At 34.4% G+C, this 22,041-nt stretch overlaps 1 protein-coding gene across 11 annotated transcripts in view; it reads right to left on the bottom strand.

Moving 5' to 3' along the window:
• Positions 1-7,871: 7,871 nt before the first annotated feature.
• LOC106065222 (sulfate transporter-like) overlaps positions 7,872-22,041 on the bottom strand; it is a 62,740-nt gene continuing 48,570 nt past the window's right edge. For all 11 annotated transcript variants that reach the window (XM_056025938.1, XM_056025939.1, XM_056025942.1 and 8 more), the window contains 9 exons: positions 21,739-21,816; positions 21,490-21,585; positions 20,134-20,240; positions 19,263-19,336; positions 17,825-18,000; positions 17,189-17,392; positions 14,478-14,532; positions 12,567-12,688; positions 7,872-11,968 (listed from right to left, as the gene is read on the bottom strand). In XM_056025938.1, coding sequence (XP_055881913.1) covers positions 11,780-11,968; positions 12,567-12,688; positions 14,478-14,532; positions 17,189-17,392; positions 17,825-18,000; positions 19,263-19,336; positions 20,134-20,240; positions 21,490-21,585; positions 21,739-21,816 — 1,101 coding nt within the window. In that variant the 3' untranslated portion in view covers positions 7,872-11,779. The remainder of the gene's footprint in view (positions 11,969-12,566; positions 12,689-14,477; positions 14,533-17,188; positions 17,393-17,824; positions 18,001-19,262; positions 19,337-20,133; positions 20,241-21,489; positions 21,586-21,738; positions 21,817-22,041) is intronic.

Genomic DNA, 22,041 nt, shown 5'->3' with positions numbered 1-22,041 from the left:
TTGGAATCACTAGGCTCTAAGTAGACGTTGTGACGCCTTGGAATCACTAGGCCCTAAGTAGACGTTGTGACGCCTTGGAATCACTAGGCCCTAAGTAGACGTTGTGACACCTTGGAATCACTAGGCCCTAAGTAGACGTTGTGACACCTTGAAATCACTAGGCCCTAAGTAGACGTTGTGACGCCTTGGAATCACTAGGCCCTAAGTAGACGTTGTGACACCTTGGAATCACTAGGCCCTAAGTAGACGTTGTGACGCCTTGGAATCACTAGGCCCTAAGTAGACGTTGTGACACCTTGGAATCACTAGGCCCTAAGTAGACGTTGTGACGCCTTGAAATCACTAGGCCCTAAGTAGACGTTGTGACAGCTTGGAATCACTAGGCCCTAAGTAGACGTGACACCTTGGAATCACTAGGCCCTAAGTAGAAGTTGTGACGCCTTGGAATAACTAGGCCCTAAGTAGACGTTGTGACACCTTGGAATCACTAGGCCCTAAGTAGACGTTGTGACGCCTTGGAATCACTAGGCCCTAAGTAGACGTTGTGACGCCTTGGAATTTATCATGTTGTTTTGTTTCTTCCTCTTTTAGGCGCCTTGATGTGGGGAAAAAATAGCAGGCTGCAAATTTTCCGTAATCGTCAAAAACGTAAACAAACCTTTGCTAAATGTCTAGACTTCTTCATTGGTATAGATTAATGGCAAGAAAAGAATTAGGAAAGGTTGTCCAAGTTAAATGTAATAATAAGTACGAAAGACTTGAATTTAAAGGCTAGAATAATAATAAAATCAGTTCACCATGAAACAAATGATAACCATGGAGTGGCATAGCGTCTTTTTTTTTTTAAACCGACATCACGTATTTTATGTTGTTCAATCGACGTAGTCCTAGACGTCTGCACAACAAGGTGAAGGTTGGCGCTGCCTTTTATAAATGCCGTAACGTTGTTTTTTCGATAGGATTCTAGTGGAATACATTACCAATATTTTCTACTAGACTAAGTAGTTATCTAGTTATCATTGATATTTAGAGTTGGAGTTCAATGTTGCGGGGAAGTGAAATTTTGTGACTGATTTGCTTTTGATTTTTTTGTATTGGAGGGTGCACTTTAATGTTAAACCATCACTTGCCCCAGTGAAACCAAATGGGGAGGGGGTGAGTTATATACAGATATACATGTATGTGTTCAGGTCATGTCAGTTTTCATGTATGTATGTGAGCTAATGGCGCTCTCCAAAACAAAAAAAAGTGTATTTAGAGAAAATGTTTCCTTACTTTTAATATTTCTTACACGTAGAACAAACGAACGAAGAAGTTGGTTAAAGCTGACGCTTTAGACGAATCGCTCTGCAATGTGAATGACATGGTCTGCGCAGAAATATGTTTGACTCATCTCGGAAGACACTTTCAAGAATTACAACTCACTAACGTGATTCGTATGTAAGCCGTTAGCTAAGCTCTGGTATTTCATTCGCATAGTTTTGTTATGGTCTAGTGTGCACAAGGGGAGGTAACAAACGATTACATAAAGGATAAACTTCAGATGTGTCAACTCCGAACGCATGATTTAGTAGCTTTAACCTTTAACCGAGACGATAGGACAGACATAAGAATATTAACATTTTTTAAAGTTATTACCACAGATCATGTATAAATATAACCCTAACCCTTAGCCGGAAATTAAAAATTATTTGTTTTCCTTTGCATTTTTTCCTTGTTCAAAACGTAACTCTTTATATTTTTACCTTGTAGAACAAAAAAGTTACATTTTCGTCTTACTTAAAAGAGGACACCCCAGTTCAGCAGACAAATATCCCACCACTCAGCCACCGCCTTTCCACTGCACTATTTACTACTACTTGTAACACTCGCCCATCAGGGTCATCCAAACTTCTGGCTACTTTGGATTCAGCCCCCGTCGCCTCAGCGTGGCGCCTTCGTGGAAACGTTTCGTTGTGGAAACTAGATAGGCTAAGAACGGGACGCGAACAAGACCCCTGCAGGATACCTTGGATGAGCTTTTTTTTTTTTTTAATCTCGGGGATGGAACAAATAGCCAGCACCCCAGTCCAAAAAGTCCGCTTTCCACAAAGGGGGCCGACATCCGTGTCTCGTTAGTGGAGTGGCGGTCCCTGCATGGAACAGTGGCGATTACAGTATAGGAATATGAGACAAACTCCCCATGGTTAGCGCTGCCCTCGGCCACTTCTAGCAAAAGGGAGCCAGAAACGAGGCGTGGTGCGCTGTTTACTTAGTACCACCTCGTTACTCGGTCCAAGGCCGTCACTGCTGCATGAAGTGAGGGAACGAACTGATGTGAAGTTAACATCATTCTGACTATAGCTAATGCCCAGGCATTCATCTCATTTCTATGAGATTATTCATAGTCGCTCCTCGACTGAAGGAAGTCCTAACTAAGTAGATGTTCCATGAGGAACACAAAGTTGATGACGTATAGCTTTAGGCACTCTTCTCTACATTATCTTAAAGTTACGCCTGGAAGGGCATATATCATGTATGGGCGTAACAGAGGTGCCCCAAGGAAAGGCTTTTAAGATCAGCTTAGGCACCAACATGCTTTAACTGACACAGAAGAGAGCACCTGGTTGCAGGCGGTTTCAGAGCGAGACAGCTGGAGGTCAATTGCAAAGGCCGCAGGATACACATTTGAGACCAAAAGAAAATCCGCTGCCGAAGACAAACGTAGTCCCCCCCCCCCCTCTTTTTCCAGCAACAGGAAAAGCAATACAATAGCAAATTTCATGAGCGTAGGCAAATCGGGTTATAGCAGAACTATAGTTAACATTTTCTACCAACTGTTGGGCTCTATTTCCTAATAGGAAGAGAACAAACTGTAATAATAAATGGCTACAAATTAACACCCATTATGGTAAACTCAGGTTTACCTCAACGAACAGTCTTGTTCCACTACTGTTTCTAATTTACATAAATGACCTACCAAATTGCATTAGTTCAAGAGCAAAAGTCAAATTTTTTGCAGACTATGGCATAATATGTTTAACAAAAAAAAAACAACACAAGATACTGAAAGTTACAAAGAGAATTAGAAGAATTACAAAAATGGGAATCAAATTGGAGCATGTCTTTCCACCCAGAAAAATAATAGTTATTAATGGTATCTAAATAAAAAAAACAAATAAAAACTACATATTTTATTCATGGTAAACCAGTAACACTCCAGTGGGATTTATCTTCTTATCTTATATAATACAGACGTTACTTCAAAAAGGAAGATGATTACGTCCTACGCGTCATGCATTCAGTCATGCATATTTTAACCAATGACTTAAATTCTGCCAAGTCACTGGTTTTCCTGGCTAGTTCAGGCAATCCATTCCATGCTCTAATAGCACTAGGGAAGAATGAGTATTTGTACCAATTTGTCCTAGCATATGGGATGATTAATGTGCCTTTATCTTTGTGTCTTTTTGAGTATTTTATTAAATTTTGTTTTTGCATTTCAAGATTATGGTTTAGTGTGTTATGTATGATTGCTACTTTACTTTTGCATCTTCTGTCCTGAACGCTTTCTAAATTTAGTGATTTAACTAAAGGTGTTACTCTAGTCAAGTGTGAATGTTCGTATGTTATGAATCTCACTGCTCTATTTTGTGTCTGTTCCAGTTTCTTAATGTTTTCTAGAGTTGAGGGGTCACAAACAGAGGATGCATATTCTATTATTGGCCTAACCAGGTTTAATAACATTTTAGTTTTTAGTTCTTATTTGATTTATAGAAATTTCTATTAATAAACCCTAATGCTTTGTTTGATTTTTTGATAGCTTCATCAATATAGGGATTCCATGACAGTTTTTCATTTATTATAACACCTAGGTATTTTGCGTTTTTAGCCGTGTTACTGGTGTACCATGAATAAGATAAGTGGAATTAATTTGTTTTAGCTTTTTTGTTACTCTTAATAACTGACATTTTTCTGGGTGGAAAGACATGCTCCAATTTGATTCCCATTTCTGTAATTCATCTAATTCTCTTTGTAAAATTTCTGTATCTTGTGTTGTTTTTATTGTTCTATATATTATGCAATCGTCTGCGAATAATCTGAACTAATGCAATTTGGTAAATCATTTATGTAAATTAAAAATAGTAATTGACCTAAGACTGTTCCTTGAGTTACGCCTGAGTTTACAGTTATTGGTGTTGATTTAGAGCCATTTATTATTACAGTTTGTTCTCTCCCTATCAGAAAATCTTTAATCCACTGATGCAATGGACCATCAATGCCAAAATATTTTAATTTTTTTAAGCAAACTATGGTGGTGAACTTTATCAAAAGCTTTGAAAAAATCTAGTAAGATAGCATCTATTTGCTCACTGTTATCTAAACCTTTTGAGGTTATAGGCTAACCCCCACTTCAAAATTAAATTAAGTAAACTACAGTCACTGATCTGGCAATCAGGAGAATGGCCCAAGCCCTGGACCCAATCACTCATCATAACCCTTCCAAAGAAAGGCAATTTACAACTCTGTCAAAACTATCGCACCATCAGCTTCATAAGTCATCCCAGCAAAGTACTGTTAAAAATTATATTAAACCGGCTAAAACCGATAGCAGACAACATCATATCAGAAGAACAAGCGGGTTTTAGGCAAGGTCGCAGCACAACAGAACAAATCCTAAAACCCAGAATACTCTGTGAAAAATATCTCCAAGAGAATCTTTTCCATGTCTTTATTGAATTCAAGAAAGCTTTTGACCGAGTTTGGCACGGGGCACTCTGGGCGACAATGGAAAAGTACAACATCAATAAAAACATAATCAAAGTTATCCAGAACCTCTACAAGGATGCCACCAGTGTGGTGTACTTCAACAATAATATTGGGGACTGGTTCAAAACCACAGTTGGAGTAAGACAAGGCTGCCTACTTTCACCAAGACTCTTCAATATCTTCCTTGAAAGGATAATGGAAGATGCTCTCGAGGGCTATGACGGTACTGTTAGCATTGGAGGAAGAAGAAGAACTAACTTGCGCTTTGCAGATGACATTGATGGCCTAGCAGGGACAGAAGAAGAACTAGCTGACCTAGTGATGTGCGTTGACAAGACTTCCGCAGCATATGGCATGCAAATAAATGCCGAAAAAAATCAAATTATGACCAATAGCCAACAGGGTTTTAAAAGAGGCATCAGTATTGGAGGTGAAAAGCTGACTAGTGTTAACAGCTTCAAATACCTCGGAGCTATTGTCTCAGATGAGGGAACAAAACCCGAACTACTGGCCCGAATGGCACAGTCCACAGCAGCCCTTTCAAAACTGAAAATAATTTGGAAAGACAAGGGCTTGGCCCTCGGCACCAAAATCAGACTGATGCGCTCCCTGGTCATGGCCACATTTTTATATGCTTTCGAGTCTTGGACGCTGACTGCAGAGCTAGAGAGGAGGATCCTAGCAATGGAATTGAGATGCTACAGAAGGATCCTAGGCATCACTTTCAAAGACCGCATCACAAACCAAGAGATTAGAGACAGGGTTACTGCAGCGATTGGACCCCATGATGACCTGCTAACTATTGTAAAGAAACGCAAGCTTAAAATATATGACCATATTACAAGATCCACGGAGCTCGCAAAGACCTTCCTTCAGGGAACAGTACCAGGAAAAAGAGGCAGACAGAGAAAGCGATGGGAGGACAACATAAAAGAATGGACGGGCCTACCATTGATAGAGGTTTTAAACAAGGCAAAAGACAGGGAGGAATGGAGAAAAACGGTCGACAAATCTTGCTTGGTGCTCCAACGATCCAACAGGGATAGGTAAAGGTAAAAAAAAACCAGTAGCACAGACTAAAAATATCTATGAGTAATAGTAAATGAAAAGTTATCATGGATCCCCATATTGAAAAAAATTAAGCAAAACATTAGGGTTTATAAAACGTATTACCATACAGACAGAGTAAGTTGATATAAGCTTTGTAAAAAACATTTGAATCACAAATGTGAAAACATATACATCTTCTGTTTTTCCATAATGCAACAATAACCCACAAAATGTAATATATGTCTGAGTTCTACATGTTTGTCTTTTATATTTCCATTTTCTAAGCTTTAAAACAAATCAGTTATTGACATGTTTTTTTTTCGGTTTGTACTTGGTCTGTACCATCTTGGTTTACCGGATAGTCTACTTGTCTGACCCACTCATCAGTGGATTCACAACTGGGGTAGCATTTCATGTCTTTACTAGTCAAATCCAGCAGCTACTTGGTGTCTCAACTAGAGCCTACAGAGGTGTTTGAAGCCTTTTGTGTCATTTGTTTGTTGGCCTTTTGTCATTGTTCTGTTTCCATCTGTTATTACTATAAGGCTAAGCATATCATTGTTCTATTGATAAGATGTAGCTTTGCATATCATTGTTGTCTTGGTAATTGGTAACATAATCTTGTAATAAACACATGAATTTGTTCTCAATAAAAAGTCAAGTTAAGAAAAACTTTTAAAAATAAATTATATTTTTGTTCCAATTTTTCTTCCATTTCAGACCTACTGAGACATCTTTATTAAAAGCATTGTGCAGACCAAAGCTGTGAACTTGATTGCCTCAATTGTTTGTATAATAATCCTTGCAATTGTTAAATCCGAAGATAAAGCCAAAAATGTTGATGCCTGTCCCCATAGAGTTAATTGTGGTGAGACTTTATTTTAATAATGTTTCTTTATTGATAACATTAATTTCTTTGCTAACAGTTTCTCTTAAGAGCTAATCATCCAAGTCAAGACGTTTTCCTTTGTGCTTTTAAATAATCTAAATGAATAGAAATTTTTTTCTTGCTTGCATTGTTTGATGCTTGAATTGGGTGTTTAGTAAGATTCTATACTTTTAGACACAAAGTTTGATGACTCAATTACCAAAATTAGCCAGAGATATTTGAATTGGGGATGAACTAACAGAACACCTCTTTAAAGAATGAATATTTCAAAAATCAAAATTGAAATCAGAGAATGAACAAACACACATAATATGCAAAGTTAGAATATGCAATACTAAACTAATTACAATAACAAATCCACATTATACTCTTTCATGATGGCCAGGAAGGGGAGGTGATGGGAGATGATTTTGCGGACACATTGCCAGGAGTAGTCACACCTTACTTTTGATTTAATCCAGTAGATTTTTACTTTATATTGCTCAGAATTATAATCTTATTTCTCTCTCTCTCAATGCCAGTTCTTGATTCATACTGGATATGCTTGAACCAAATTGTTTAATGAACTATCTGATTTCACTGTAATTCTCTGCTCCGTTGTATATATCAGAAAGAATTCAAAGCCAACACATTTTATGAATTAAAATCCAAAGGAATGAATTCTAAATAAAATGTATGAATGAAACATTAAAGACGGTTAATGTCCTATAAAGACATTCACTTTGTCCCCGATTAAGACCCTGGTGTTTGTATTAGCTGTATGCCTCATGATCAGTTGTTTTTTCACAACAAATACAAAAACCCCAGCTTATTGTAAAACTAAAAATGTCACGTATTCGAAGTTGTAGTCTTAAAAAAAAAGGTTTAGGTCATCGGCTCACTCATGCGAAAACGTGGGTTGTGGGCATCGCGAACCCAAGTTGAAATGTTGAACTGTGATTAGGGTGTGCTATATTATATATTTATGTTGAATAATTTGCGTAACTTGTACTTGACCTTGTAATTATCTTGTACCTAGAACCATGGACAATAGCCAAGTAGGGTCCATACAATAACACAGTGGCAGCCTACAGATCAGGCTTGACTCCAGCAGAGTCCTAAGCCTGCATCCCTAAACAAGAAAAATATACATTAGAATAATTATGCAATTACACCAGAAAAAACATCACTACACAAACCAAAGTATGTTCATATCAATGTATTGTCTTCAAACTCTAAACATTTCAAATAATTTATTTCACAGACATTTGAAAGTAAATTTTTTTTTCTAACTTTGACACTTTCATATAATTGTTTTGGCTAAATGAATGACATTTATATTATTTACAAAAAAAAAAAATGAAGTTGACAATTTCTGCACAATGATAGATAAAATCTTGAATGATACAGATTACAAGAAAAACTACAAACCATGACTAGTGACTAGACATACAAGCAACTTGGGTACTGCAGAAATAAATACTTTCATTTGATATAAATAATTTTTTTTTTCAAAATAAAATTATCTACAGAAACAATAAAATTATTAGCACAGATAAGCCACAAGTAATTACATTTCAACAAGGTCCAATATTTTCACACCCAAGAGAACAAATAAGTAGTTGAGTAGAATAGAAGTAATTAAAATGCTTTAAAATTCTGCTTTACAGAGTTAGTGTCATTGTCCTTTCCGATTTCAAAAAATTCCAAGCTCTTCAAAACAAAAAAGATTTCCAAGTTTGAGAATTTATTAAGGACTGTCAATCAAGTGTTGTTCAATAGAAAATAAAGGAAGACTATAACCATCAATCAAGTGAAGCAAAAACTTCAATGTCACAGACCAAAAGCTCAGAGGCCTATGTCTCAACCTACAACATATCACATTTTGCTTTCATAAAGAACAATGATGACTAGATTTGGTAGATGTCCTGTAGAGCTGCTTTACAATTTTCATATTCAACAAGCAAGAAACTTTTTTTTTCATACATTTTACCTTAATAAATATAGATCTATGTGTGTTCTAATTGAATGCATGAAATGGCATAATGTAGGAATTTTGAAACTTAATACATAATTTATATACAATAATTAGTCTTGTTTAAGCATGAATTGAGAAAGTCTCCACTATCCCATAAACTAATAGGAGAGTTTTGATGTCATCAATAGGTTAAATAAAAACTAAACCTTATCCAATGACAAGTGAAATTAACAAATAAAAAAAAATTAAAAAAAAATGATTTTTAAAACTAATGTTGAGATTCATTAATACTTATAGAAACCTAGCTGGATTTAAAAGACCCCTGACAATGGCATATAAAGAGGCAAGCCAAAACAGAGACTATTTCTTCATTTTAAAGTCAAGTAACTAAAGCAAATGTGCATTTATCTCCAACTCTTTTTTCTGGCCCTGTTATTAGCTGCAACGTAAGAGCACAGCTCAAAGAGACAAAACATTCAAGAAATGGGCGTTATTAGATCTGAAAACTAAACATAGTTTAGTACAAACTGAATGTTCTTTCATTCAACACACATAGTTAAAAGCTTGTCTATAAAAAAAAATTTAAATGTTTTGTGACCAGACACACAGGCCACCAAACCCAAAAATCATTGAAAAATATTCATTCAGTCAAGCTTACATTTCATGATCACAACTATACAAATATTCTCAGATGGTCAGAATATAAAATAGGATACAGACACTTTCAAACATCACATTTGTTTCACCACTTTTTAACAAAACATACATATTTCTATTAAGATGTCATTTGTACTCATATAATATTTTAGTTTTTATAACAACATAATTCACATTACATAATCATAAAGGCACATTAATTTAATGACACAATTTTAGGATAGATAGAATATACCAACATCTGAAAGACATTGAATTATTTCTGTACTTTAAAAATATAACTCTCAAGGCCAGACAAATAAATACACACATGAACTAACAATAAAAATTACTTACAAATATAAAAATAGTTAGAAAAGACATTTTGAAAATGTAGACCATTTTTTTATGAAACTAGAAAATAATGTTTGCTATTTGTAGGTAATAAGTATGCATTGCTATGTTCACAATGATATTACTGATCTACAAAGTATTGCCACCATGAATTAATACATGATACACTGTGTGAAAACTAATCCTAATGCATTATAACAGGATACATAAATGCTACTTATGAACAAGAATAAATGTAAGGGGTGGTAATTTGCATACGGGCGAAATGACTCTGGATCAGAAGAATGTTTTTTTGGACATTCCGATGGTCTAGAGGCTAGTTTCGCTTGGTGCGTTATCGCTAGGCGGTGGTGTCGAATCCAGTGTCACAGGTTCGAGCCTCGGTCGGCGCAGTCCCTTATTTTCGTAGCATTTTAATTCACTACTTTCTCTCTTAAAAACTTGGTCCCTGGTGCTGTTATTCATTTATGTTTAATATATGTATGTATCATTTGTTTCAGCACCTAGCTTCAACTCTATGTTTACATTTACGATTACAGCATTATTGCTCGTACCCACTGAAGCTTCTATATGTAATGTGTTTATGTTGTCCACTTGTCTTTGTGAGAGATAAACAATTAGATAGAGCCATCGTTTGTCTAATACATGCCTAACGGCTGTCTGTGTCGGCTCTATCGAAGTTGTTAGTGAACGGATGCTGCGAGGGTAGGGGAGGGGCTAGCTGGAGCTTGTGACCTTTGACCACTGGGGTGGTAATTTGCATACGGGCGAAATGACTCTGGATCAGAAGAATGTTTTTTTTGGACATTCCGATGGTCTAGAGGCTAGTTTCGCTTGGTGCGTTATCGCTAGGCGGTGGTGTCGAATCCAGTGTCACAGGTTCGAGCCTCGGTCGGCGCAGTCCCTTATTTTCGTAGCATTTTAATTCACTACTTTCTCTCTTAAAAACTTGGTCCCTGGTGCTGTTATTCATTTATGTTTAATATATATTATGAACAAGAATAATAAGGTGTAGATAAATAACAGTTCTAACTAAACTTATTCACCTTAATAGTTCATATGGTATAGAAAACTTTGACTTAAATATGACCCAAGCTCTAACAGAAAAACAAACTTTGTTATTTGTTTTAATTACATCTAAAAAGCCCAAAGTGGCAACTTGTTTTTATTTTTTTGTATGTGTAATTTAAACACTACTTTTTTTAGATTTATGTTGTTCTAGTATGTTGTCAAGTCTTTCCTAATAAATAACAGAAAGAAACTAGATTAACCAAGATTGGCAAGAAAACATCTTTTAGATTTAAAAAAAAATAGCTACAACTTCACATAGGATGCTAACATTTCTCTGTAAGTTATCAAGGTAATTGTGAAGAATAAACATAAAGAGTGAAAGAGAAGATTCGTTCACACATTGTTAGAGGTAGCTAAGTGGTAGGAACATTTCAAAGTCACTGATAAGCAATTCATCCAGTTTGTTTTTGTTGACTTATCACTTTAAAGAACAACTGTATATCTTTTATCATTATAATAAACACAATGTGGTTATTGATTAAATGCTCATAATAACAATTCACGTTATATAAAGATAAATTAAGTTGTACAAAAATAGACACAATGGATTACAATCTCTCAAGTTCTCACTCAAAAGATTAAAAATGATGATTTATACTCATGGTATATGTTTGTAAAAGTAAGTGTGGGCTGGGTTGCTTGAAAGAAAGCAGTACATACATCAGTTCAAATGTTTCCACCCTGACTAAGTTTCAAGGCAGTAATGTCTAACCCAGACTTGAACAAGCAGTTGTAGCATCAGCAAAGATTTGTTTGTCTCATATTTTCATTCAGGTGATGTTTATAAGACCATTTAAACTCATGAAGATTTGAAACAAATTCCCTTCTGAGTTATTTTTGTAACACTATCTTTGACAATATGACATGTAGTTAGAATTTCATGAAGCTAATGCAGAAAAAAAAAGGTTTGAAAGCTCTTTTATAAGGGGACATATACTAGTCCCTTAGGAAGTATACTTTCATCTAATATTTTAACTACTTGTACATCCTATCAATGACACAGATACAACTCTTTAGTCCTCGCACACATAAAACAAAACAACTACAAGTCTGCAACCTAATGTTTATAACATTCAAATATGTGTATTTTCTATCACAGGATTGCTTGTAATATCTTGTTGAGGAATGCCTCTAACTCCATTTGATTTGTTGAAGTCATTTACATTTTCTGCCCTGCTTGTTGCTTCCCCTATGGTGATATCAAGATCTATCTCATGACTTGATCCAGCTGTGTTACTGATACCAGTATTGGCTAGAGACTCCTGGGAAAACATATTATATATATATATGTATGTGAATAAATTTCAACACAGGTCCTTGTTTATAGACCAAAAGATAAGAAGGCTTAGTCAGCTGAACAAAATAAAGATGATTCTTTTACTTTAACTGAAAAGTTAATTTAATGCAGCTTAATAAGTAAGTTACCACCATATAAATGCCATGATAAAAATGATTTCATTAACTAAAATAAAGAGGGGAAATAATTCAAAAACTTTCTTCTAGATTTGATCAATGTGAAATTTAAAATCGCTTAAAAAAACAACAACAAAAACAGTGTCAAATATTTAACATAATGAAACAAAAAAGAAACTCAGTATTGACAAACACTAACCTGTACAGAGTTTTAAATGGACGTTTCTGTTTAAAAATAAATTCTAAATTTGAATGACTTCGCTATTTTGTGTTTATCTCTTCTATATCTTTAAACATATCAATGGGATTAAATGCTTATGTTGTATAAGCAATCAAGCTATATCTGTTCTCAAGCTGAGCTGGTACTGGAGTCAATATGATTATTTCATTACTGATGTTAGTTGCGAAGATTTATATTTATTTATGAAGCCACAATAGTAAACTCACCCCAGTTACTGCCCACTGATGTAACTGTGCACTGACTACAGCATCATGGATGGTCACAAACAAGTAGTTTTTACTTTCTGTCTTGTAGAAGTTGGTTTTTACAAACATTTCTCTTACACTCGCTGAGGGGACAAAAAATTTACTTTTTATGGCTATTAGATTCTTATTGGTATATATACAATTAGTGTAGAGTTTCATTTGTTGTATTACTAATAAACAGGCCTAAAAGCATGGGTCATTAGCTGTGTACTTTGAGATCTAGCAGCACCTGATCTGCTGACCTTCACTTTAAAGACTTTTATAACAAAGTAGTAGGGAAAATACAATAGACATCTTTTTTTTATTATTAAAGTAAAAAGCAATAAAGGAGAAACAAAATAGAGAAGGAGCTTGTAGAATGTGACAAGTTTAAAGAAAGTGGAGATGGATTGGTCACATTCTAAGTAAAAATGGCAACAAAAAAAAAGAGCTAGAGAGGCCTTAGATTAGACCATCCTCAGGGTACAAGATGCAGAGAAAGATCAATAAAAACAAGGTGAGGCAGTGAACTACATGAAGTTAAGAGAGCAGGAATGGGCAGGTGAAAAGACTAGCAAGACATCATGAAAAGAGGCTTTTTTTTTTTTTTTTTTTACTGTGGCTCTATGTTCCATAAGGTTTTTCTGCCAAAAGTGATACCCGGTAATGGATATAAGCATATCCACAACCTATAAAATGATTTCTAATGGCATGTGTCTCAAATAGCCTCTGACAATCAGTCCAACTCATGGCCTTCATGTATGGCTCAAATACTGGGTCTGATGTAAGTGTTTTAACTAACAGGAAAAGGGATGAAGGCAAGTAACTGGCACCTAAACCAGTAGGGGCTCATAAGCCTTGCCTGGCTACCCACCTAGGAGAAGAAAAACTCTGAATTGAAAACCTCTGCTGACTAGCAGCTACAGCCAAGCATGGGAAATGCTTTGAGAGTTATTCCTGAGGAGAAATCAGGAGCCTGCAACCCTTAGGCAGTTTGTAGCACACAGTGCTACACCCTGGCAGAGCCTGCAATGCCATTGATCCCAAACTGTATCGGCATTCGCCATTCCTTTGGAAACATAGCTGCACGGAGAGGGGGGAACTGATGTGTGGTCTATATCCTTCTGACCATAGTCAATGCCCAGGCATTCATCTCATTTCTATGAGATTATTCAGTCTCTCCAGGACTGAAGGAAGCCATAACTAAATAAATGGTTTCATGAGGAACACAGCTGATGATGTAAAGCTTTAGGTACTCTTCTCTAAATTATCTTAAAGTATATGAAAATTTTTTTTTAGGTACAGCCTGTTGGCCTCATTCAGTCGTAGAACGACCTTTTTTTTATGTGACTGTGGAGCCCTATTTTGGAGAGATCAATCAATCAAAACATTTCTCAGCCCTAAAATAAGTACAAAATAGTACCAATGTTTGCTAGAATAACTCACTGACTGACATTGCAGGTTAGAAAAGTTGTAGGCTAATCGTCTACATCAAAAGCTCATATAAGAAATTCTCTATAGAAGATTAACACAAGACTAATGATAAAATATAATAAACCTAAAAAAAAATTTAAGTGAAAAAGAAAAGTGGAGGTGATGGGTCAGCTACAACTTAAGGCCTGTCGTACAATGGTAAGAAATGATGATAGCAGCACCTTGTGGGTTGGCTCAGTAAACCTTGCTAAATTGCACATTTTCATTTAGACATTAAATTTATTTTAAATGAAAATAATTAAAAAAACAGTTGATTTTGACAAGATTGAATGGCTTATGACAGAAAAAGAGTTGAAAGCTTTGCTTTAGTAAGGCCACCCCAAAATGCAGGTCAAAGAGGTCAATAGTATATTGAGCTATTAGACAATAAAGTTGGTACAAGCACAAAAAACCACTTACATTTACACTGTGCTAAATAAACTGTAATATTGAAAGCTCTAAACTCTGAGATTACCTGGAGACAAAAGTCATAATACATATTTCAACAAAATACTTAATGGGAGAGCTTTACAAACATTTAGAAAAAATACAAGCAAGTTTATACTGGACAACTATTAGTAAAGACAAATTACATACTTGATAGAAATGCTCAAAAATAATTCCTCTGATCATATTATAGATAATGTGCACACCTAAAATATAAATACGCTAGCCATATGCGCATGCGTGACCTTTTTTGTTAGATGTACGGGAATTATGAATGGAACTATTAAAATGTATGTCAACACGGCTTTGCAGCTATAGCAAACAAATGTATGGAAAATGCTTTAGAAAAACAAATTTGAATGTTAATTTGATTGAAATATGAAATGAATGGACTATAAATAGTATGTTCATGTGTTAAAGTATAAAACTATCTTTGCAAGGAGAAGTTCTATCATCTTAGAGTTGAATTAGAGTTTTAGACCTAGGAATAGAGAGATGTGTAACATTTCAGTCTTGTCTAAAGAAAGAATGTACGCCAGGAATTCAAAATTCGAAGGTACAAGGAACGAATTTATGTAAAATTGCTTTTGAATCACAAATTTGAAGGTTAATTTATTAAATATGAAATCAATAGACTATATTTTGTATTTTCATGTGTCAAAGTAAAAAACTATCTGTGCAAAGTGTAGTTTTAAAAATTAGATCTAGATCCTTTCGATCTAAACATGGTAAACTTTCATAGAGTACGAAAACTTTTTTTTTGAGGGTCTTTAGTTTGTTTTAGAGCTACTATACATACGTTACAGTTCGAGTTAGTACCCAGGGGACATTTATGCCAAGTTTTATCAAAATTGGTGAAACAGTTTTGATTTCTATGCAGGACATACATACATACGCCTTACTTTCTACTTTATAGTATAGATGTACTGCTCATGCACTTGAAACTTGTCAATTTATTTCCAAAAACGTGGTCCACTTTTGGTAACAAAAATTTGAGTCTTTAATAAAAAAAAAAAACCAGCAAACTTTAATCATCTTCAGCATGTGGTAAATTATGTCTTGAGAGATGATCTCTTTCATTTGCAACTTCTGCTGCTAGGTCCATCCTTGATACACATTCACAGTCCCAGTTAGGTATTTGTAATCACCAGACACTGCAACCTTTTACAAACTTCTGTGATCCAGGACTCCTCCGTTAGGCTTGCCCTCCATGTGGGCCTATCCTGTGTCCTCCCAACTGTTGTTGGATCTTCAAAAGCTTCATGTCACGCTTACACACATAGAAGTATCGTAAGAGTGGATGTCATGCAGCTCTCCAGCCATCTAATAATCACAATACAATGCATCCTATGGAAGTCAGTCCTGTTTCATTCAGCGTAAATGACCAAACCAGTGTGGATGTCTTGGCAACCTTCTCTTTGCAGGTCTTCCTGATTGGTGATTTTATCTTGCCACTTTATTTTGAGAATAGGTCTTAAGTATAGACGGGGGAAGATATTGAGCTCATTTTCCTGCCAAGAGTAAGTGGAACATGTTTTGCTGCCAGAGTTCTAGGCACAAACTAGGGTTTTGGTTATTATTAGTCGGCAAACTATTGTCCCTCATTTTTCTCTTCAGCTATGACAATAGTGGCCATTGTTTAAACTATCCTGGTTGTTGATGTCTTAAGCAAGTAGCACATCAATGGAGATAATGGAGTTAAAGTAACAGTAATAAAGTAACAGTAATAATCACTATTTCCATGGTCATGTAAGGTGCAGTGCTTATATTTAAGGCTACCATTTCAACACAATTCATTCATTCTTCTTCTTCTAGCCAGCTTTTTGCTGCTGAGCTGTCAGCTCTTTTGCAGACTGTGCCAAGGAATAATAGTGTGCTGTTTTCTTCAGTTGTTTAGCACTGCCATACAGGGTGTTGGTTATGTTGGGCTGGAGTGGTAGTAGGGTCTGCCTAAGGTGGATTAGGAAGGGGCATTCAAAAAGGATATGGTTTACGGTTTCATAAGGGTGGGCGCAGTGTCTACAAAGGGGGAGTTGTGTGGGATTTATTTTATTGAGATGGTAATTTAACAGAGGTGTGTGTCCTGTCCTTAGTTGGAAGATTGTAGATTGCTCTTTGCGGGGGAGGAAGTTAATACTGTCCAGTTTTTTTAGGCATGTTTATTTCTTTGTACATGGCTCTGCCTGTGTTTCCTGTTGCCCATTGGTTGAGCCACTCCTCTTTGTAGTTGTTGATTAACATTGACCTTAGAGTGAGGTAGTTAACAGGTCTATCTGGTTGTTCCATCGATGATCCTGCCTTTGAAAGCTTATCTGCCCTTTCATTTCATTTCCCATTGTAAGGTGCAGTGCTTATACTTAGGGCTACCATTTCAACACAATTCATTCATAAAATTTAACTAATTTTTAATTGTTGACTAAACAAACCACTAACATTGCTTTTACTAGGTAAGAAAAATATTATAGTTTTAAACATCGTGTTTACTAAGCTTTCAAAACTCAAGAATATAAAGATGACAACCCTGGATTATAAAGATGACAACCCTGGAATATAAAAATGATAACCCTCTAATATAAAGATGACAACCCTGGAATATAAAGATGACAACCCTGGAATATATTTGTAAAAAAAAATTGTACATGCTAATAAAAAAATATCCATTGTTTTAAGACATTGTATTTTACCTGTTGCAAAACTTTCACTCCCATGGAGTCGACATAGCTCATGGTGGAACAATCTATGATGATATAATGAATGTCTGTCAGGGTAGGGACCTGACTCACAAACTGTGGAGGCTTGGCCTCACTGTTTTGTATAACAGGTGGTGAGGTCAAAGTGTCAGTCCTGTCTGAATCAGGAATTGGAATGTCAGCGCTGCCTATGGAATCCTAGAAAAAAAAAAATCAAAATTTGCTTATAATACAATTATGTACATTTCTTCAGTATTTTAGGAATTTCCCTCAAAAGTAATATAAATAATAATAAATAATCTAAAATGTTGCATCAATACAATATACATAAGAAAAAGTTATTTTTAAATTACAGCGAATAAATATGGAAACTACAGTAACCAACGATACAAACCAAAATGAGATTAACTTGACTAGTACTTGGTGCATTGTATATTGCAAAAACATACTCTCAATATAAAATAAACTTTTTGAATAGGATTATGTGCCAAATTCCACAAGCCCTTGACCCAAGAATAAAATAAGTTGCGGATTTTACAATTATTTGATAATCATCATAAGTAATTCATTCAAACTAAAATGCAAAACCTGTGCTAACCACATTGTCCATATATGGAAAGGTGCACTTACTATTGTCAGATTGAGTAACTGTTTTTCATTCTTCTTTCTCTTGTCTAATTTTCTCTGCATTTTCTTCAATTGATATGGGTCTACTGTCAACTTATATAAAGAGTTTTTAAAAAACTCTGAGTTGGCAAAAAATATGGCAGAGTCAAATCTGAAGATTTTTATGTTTGGAATTTCTTCTGCCTGCAATGAAACAATATTTAAAACATGCTGTTGTCAATATTTGCTTTGTGAGAATTAAAGATTAAAAAGTCAACAATGTGTTGAAATAAACATACAAGGCCAGTGTTGCTTAAATTATTTTTAATTCTATCTGCTTTTGTTAATGCAGGCTTTTTAAAAGTCTATCAGTAGCAGTGAGTCCCATGAAAGAATGTCATTGCTTTTGCATACTCCATATTCAAGGCACACTAAGAACAGCACTGTAACAAGAATTCCTGAACCTTTTTTTAAATCCAAAAAAATCTTTTCCATTCCATCTACCTTTAGGTCTATTTCTCCTCACTATTTTTACCAAATTCCATATTGGCTTTTTAGAATTATTTTTTTCATTGTTATCTAAAGGCCTGCCATTTTTTTCCAGATGTACAGGCACCCAAGATGAAGTCATCTCATAAAAATAAAAGGAGTTGGTAAGACCAAAGATGTTGGAACATATTAAAAAAAAAAAAACAAAAAAAAACAACTTTTTTTTTTATAAAGTATTGTTTATATTTTGTTTAATATTTGTAAACAATGAGAAGGCTGGGAGTTTTGTGGGACTAGCTCGTATGATTTGTTCTGTCAAACTATGCCATAAGTAATAACATATCAAAGTGAAGTAATGTTTAAAATGTTGGTTGAAGATTTTTTTTTCTTAAACAATTAATGAGAACTTGTTTTATTTATGTTAGATGGATCGATATCATATTTAAGTTAAACTGAAAAAAAATAAGAAAAATGTTTAAGAAAATGCAAATATTTAAAACAATGTATTTTATTCTCTCAAGCACTAACTCAAATGATTTTTAGGATGATGACAAATATTCACTATTTTTTTTTAGAGAAGCAACTCAAATAGCTTATAGCATAAACAAAAAAAGTAAATGTTTCAATAAAATCTAGTTGAATGTAATAATATTACAAAGAATGACCCCAGAATTAGGGAAATTTAGTTTGGAGCTTTCTTTAAATTGGTGAACACAAATCTGAAGTTGATTAATTAAATTTAAGGTTATGAAGTTATAAAAAATATTAATTCTTGAATTTACTGTTTTAATTTTGCATTAATACAAAGTCTGTTTCTGTTCTTTAATAAAACTGTCTTTTCTTTAAGTAAAAACAATGTAAATTTTAATGTTGAAAATTGTTTTAGAATAAATTCTTGGTACTAAAGATAAAGGTGCTATACAACATGGCAAAAGTTCACATTTAAATTTTTAACAAGACATTTATGCAATACTTGCCACTTTATAAACTGAGATATCTCTGTAAATATCTGTGCCAGGTACTTGACCCAGTAAACAGGAATATGGCCTACAAAGGATAAGAGAATTAACAACACATAATGACCTTAATAATCATTTACATAAATGATTTGATTTTGATTTTAGGCACATCGGCATAATTTAGGCCATGTCGTGCCTTTTTACATAAATATTATGTCCGGAGTTTGTTGAAAGCTAAAAAAAAAACCAAGGTTAAATAAGACAAGACATTCACATACATAAATAAATGTGTGTGTTCTGTATAAATATGCCTATTTCATGATCCCTATGAAACAAAAGTTTGTATTTTGTAATTTAAGATGTTTCTTCAAAAAGTAGATAACTGTGTATCTTTAAGATAATCTTATCATTTATTTGAAATTAAAATTGTGTAATTCTGTTTTTTTCCAGGCTTATTCAGAAAATCCATTCTATGTTTAAACTAAATTTTGAAATTGTTTTAAAATTTAATATTAATACTTAATCTCCTGGTTCTTAGAATGTTAAAGCAAAATATTTAGTTTGCCTAATTGCTTTAATTTCATGATGTGTTATGTTAACTTTCTTTTAATTTGTAAGCAAACCAAATCAATAATAATAACAATAAACATAAACAAAAGTTTTTTTAAAAAGAGCATACCTCTTTAAGAATCTGAGGACTTTTCCTAAGAGCGATTATTTTACACTTAATAACTAATGAATGATAGATTTTAAAAAATCAAAATATTTTTATCCTGGCCCCATTTCCCCCCTCCCCTGAAAAAAAGAAAAAATCATGGTTAAGTGAATGCATAAATCCACTCAGAGTAAAAAGTATGACAGACAGATGAAGTTGTAGAGACTAACCTTTGAGATTTCATAATGACTGTTAATAAAGCAAACACAACACCAACCAGTAGGCCAAGGTCAACATCCAGAAACACTGTAGCACAGAATGTCACTAGCCATGTTGCCTAGAAAACAAACAAACTTGGTTTAGTTAATTAGTTATAGATTTAAAATGTGCATAAATTGGTTAACTAAAGTTTAAGTAGCAGCTGAGCATGTGAAGGAGGTGCGGTGGCTGAGGGGTAAAGTGCTTGGCTTCTGAACCGGGGTTTGAATCCTGGTGAAGACTGGGATTTCTAATTTCGGTATCTTCGGGCGCCTCTGAGTCCACCCAGCTCTAATGGGTACCTGACATTAGTTAGGGAAAAGTAAAGGCGGTTGGTCGTTGTGCTAGCCACATGACACCCTTGTTTACTGTAGGCCACAAGAAACAGATGACCTATACATCATCTGCCCTGGGTGTCTATGTTATCTTATATATTACAGACGTTATGTCCTATGCATTTCATGTGTCAATCTAGTCATGTATCTTAATTATCTTAATCAATGACTTTAACTCTGCTAAGTTGTAGGTTTTCCTGGCTGATTCAGGCGATCCATTCCATTCTCTAATAGCACTAAGGAAGAAGAAGCACTTGTATTAATTTGTTCTAGCATATGGAATAAGAAATGTGCCTCTATCTTTGTGTCTTTCTGAGTATTAATTAGGTTTTGTTTTTCTATGGTTCATCACATAAAGATTGAAATGATAGCCTATGTTTAATTTATGATGGAAATGTTGCCCAAATAGCAGTGCCTTTTTCTCTACACACGTGTTACAATTAAAAACTAATGTCAGGATCAGCAGCTAACAAGGCCTTCATGGATGGTCCAAGAACAATTTTCTAGAAAGATTTACAATTAGAAACAAGGATCTTTATTAGGTAAAAAGCCTTTCAAAGCGTCAGTATATTTGTGACATTCAGCACAAATGTATGCCTCCTGTGCTGTCCTGCAGGAGACTTGGACAATGGCATAACAATCTCCATTTCTGAAGGCACTTCCAAAAGTTATAATATAATGTTTTTTTTTTTTAATTATTTCTCTTCCTTATGTGGGCAATTATTCAAGTTCTTTCATACCATTCAGAATAAAAACTTATTTGTAATATTAACAAAGTACATCATTGTTATCTGTAATTTCCCTACTGTCCAATCAGATGATTGGTTATAAAGTTCTGTGGGACTTATTTTCCTATTCATCAGAAGCAGAAAATCTTTCAGTAATGGGTTACTTCCACTATTTGTCCTAGTTCATAAACATTTTTTACATTTATTACATTTAAATATTAATCAGGTGATTTAGGTACTTCATTTGATTGAATACAATACTCACAAAATCAAATAAAGAAATTTTCCAAAGAGCTATCAGATCAGCAAACTGTTTGAACATTCCTTTGAGTGCAACCAAAATAATGGCTGCCAAAACACACTGAAACAATGCACACATGAAATAAACAGTTATAATTATCTGAGTTGCATTAGAGACCTAGTGATGTTAAATTCATCTTTTTTTTTAAGTCTAAAAGTTGATAAGATCGTGAAGTTAATTAGAAATAAAGTACGTAAAAACAACCACACATACATTTGGCAGAGTTTTGAAGTACGGTCCAACAACCAGTAGCACAATTAACAATAAAGTACTGGATACTAGACCGGTCACCTGAAAGTTAAATGAACATTGATCATTTCAAAGATAACACTTATGAAGACACAGTTATAGTACTCATTTTGTACTTAATTAAACTATAACCAGACCAGCCACTTGAAAGTTAAATTAACAATAACTTTAAAGAAAAAAATATATATAAACTCAGTTATGATACTTATTTTGTATATGGATTAAGTTTTTAAACATAAAATCTAATTGTGATACATAACAAGACCA

Source organism: Biomphalaria glabrata, chromosome 4 (assembly GCF_947242115.1).
Source record: "Biomphalaria glabrata chromosome 4, xgBioGlab47.1, whole genome shotgun sequence".
In the NCBI taxonomy this organism is placed as follows: Eukaryota; Metazoa; Mollusca; class Gastropoda; family Planorbidae; genus Biomphalaria; species Biomphalaria glabrata.
This window is presented reverse-complemented; position numbering and strand designations above follow the sequence as displayed.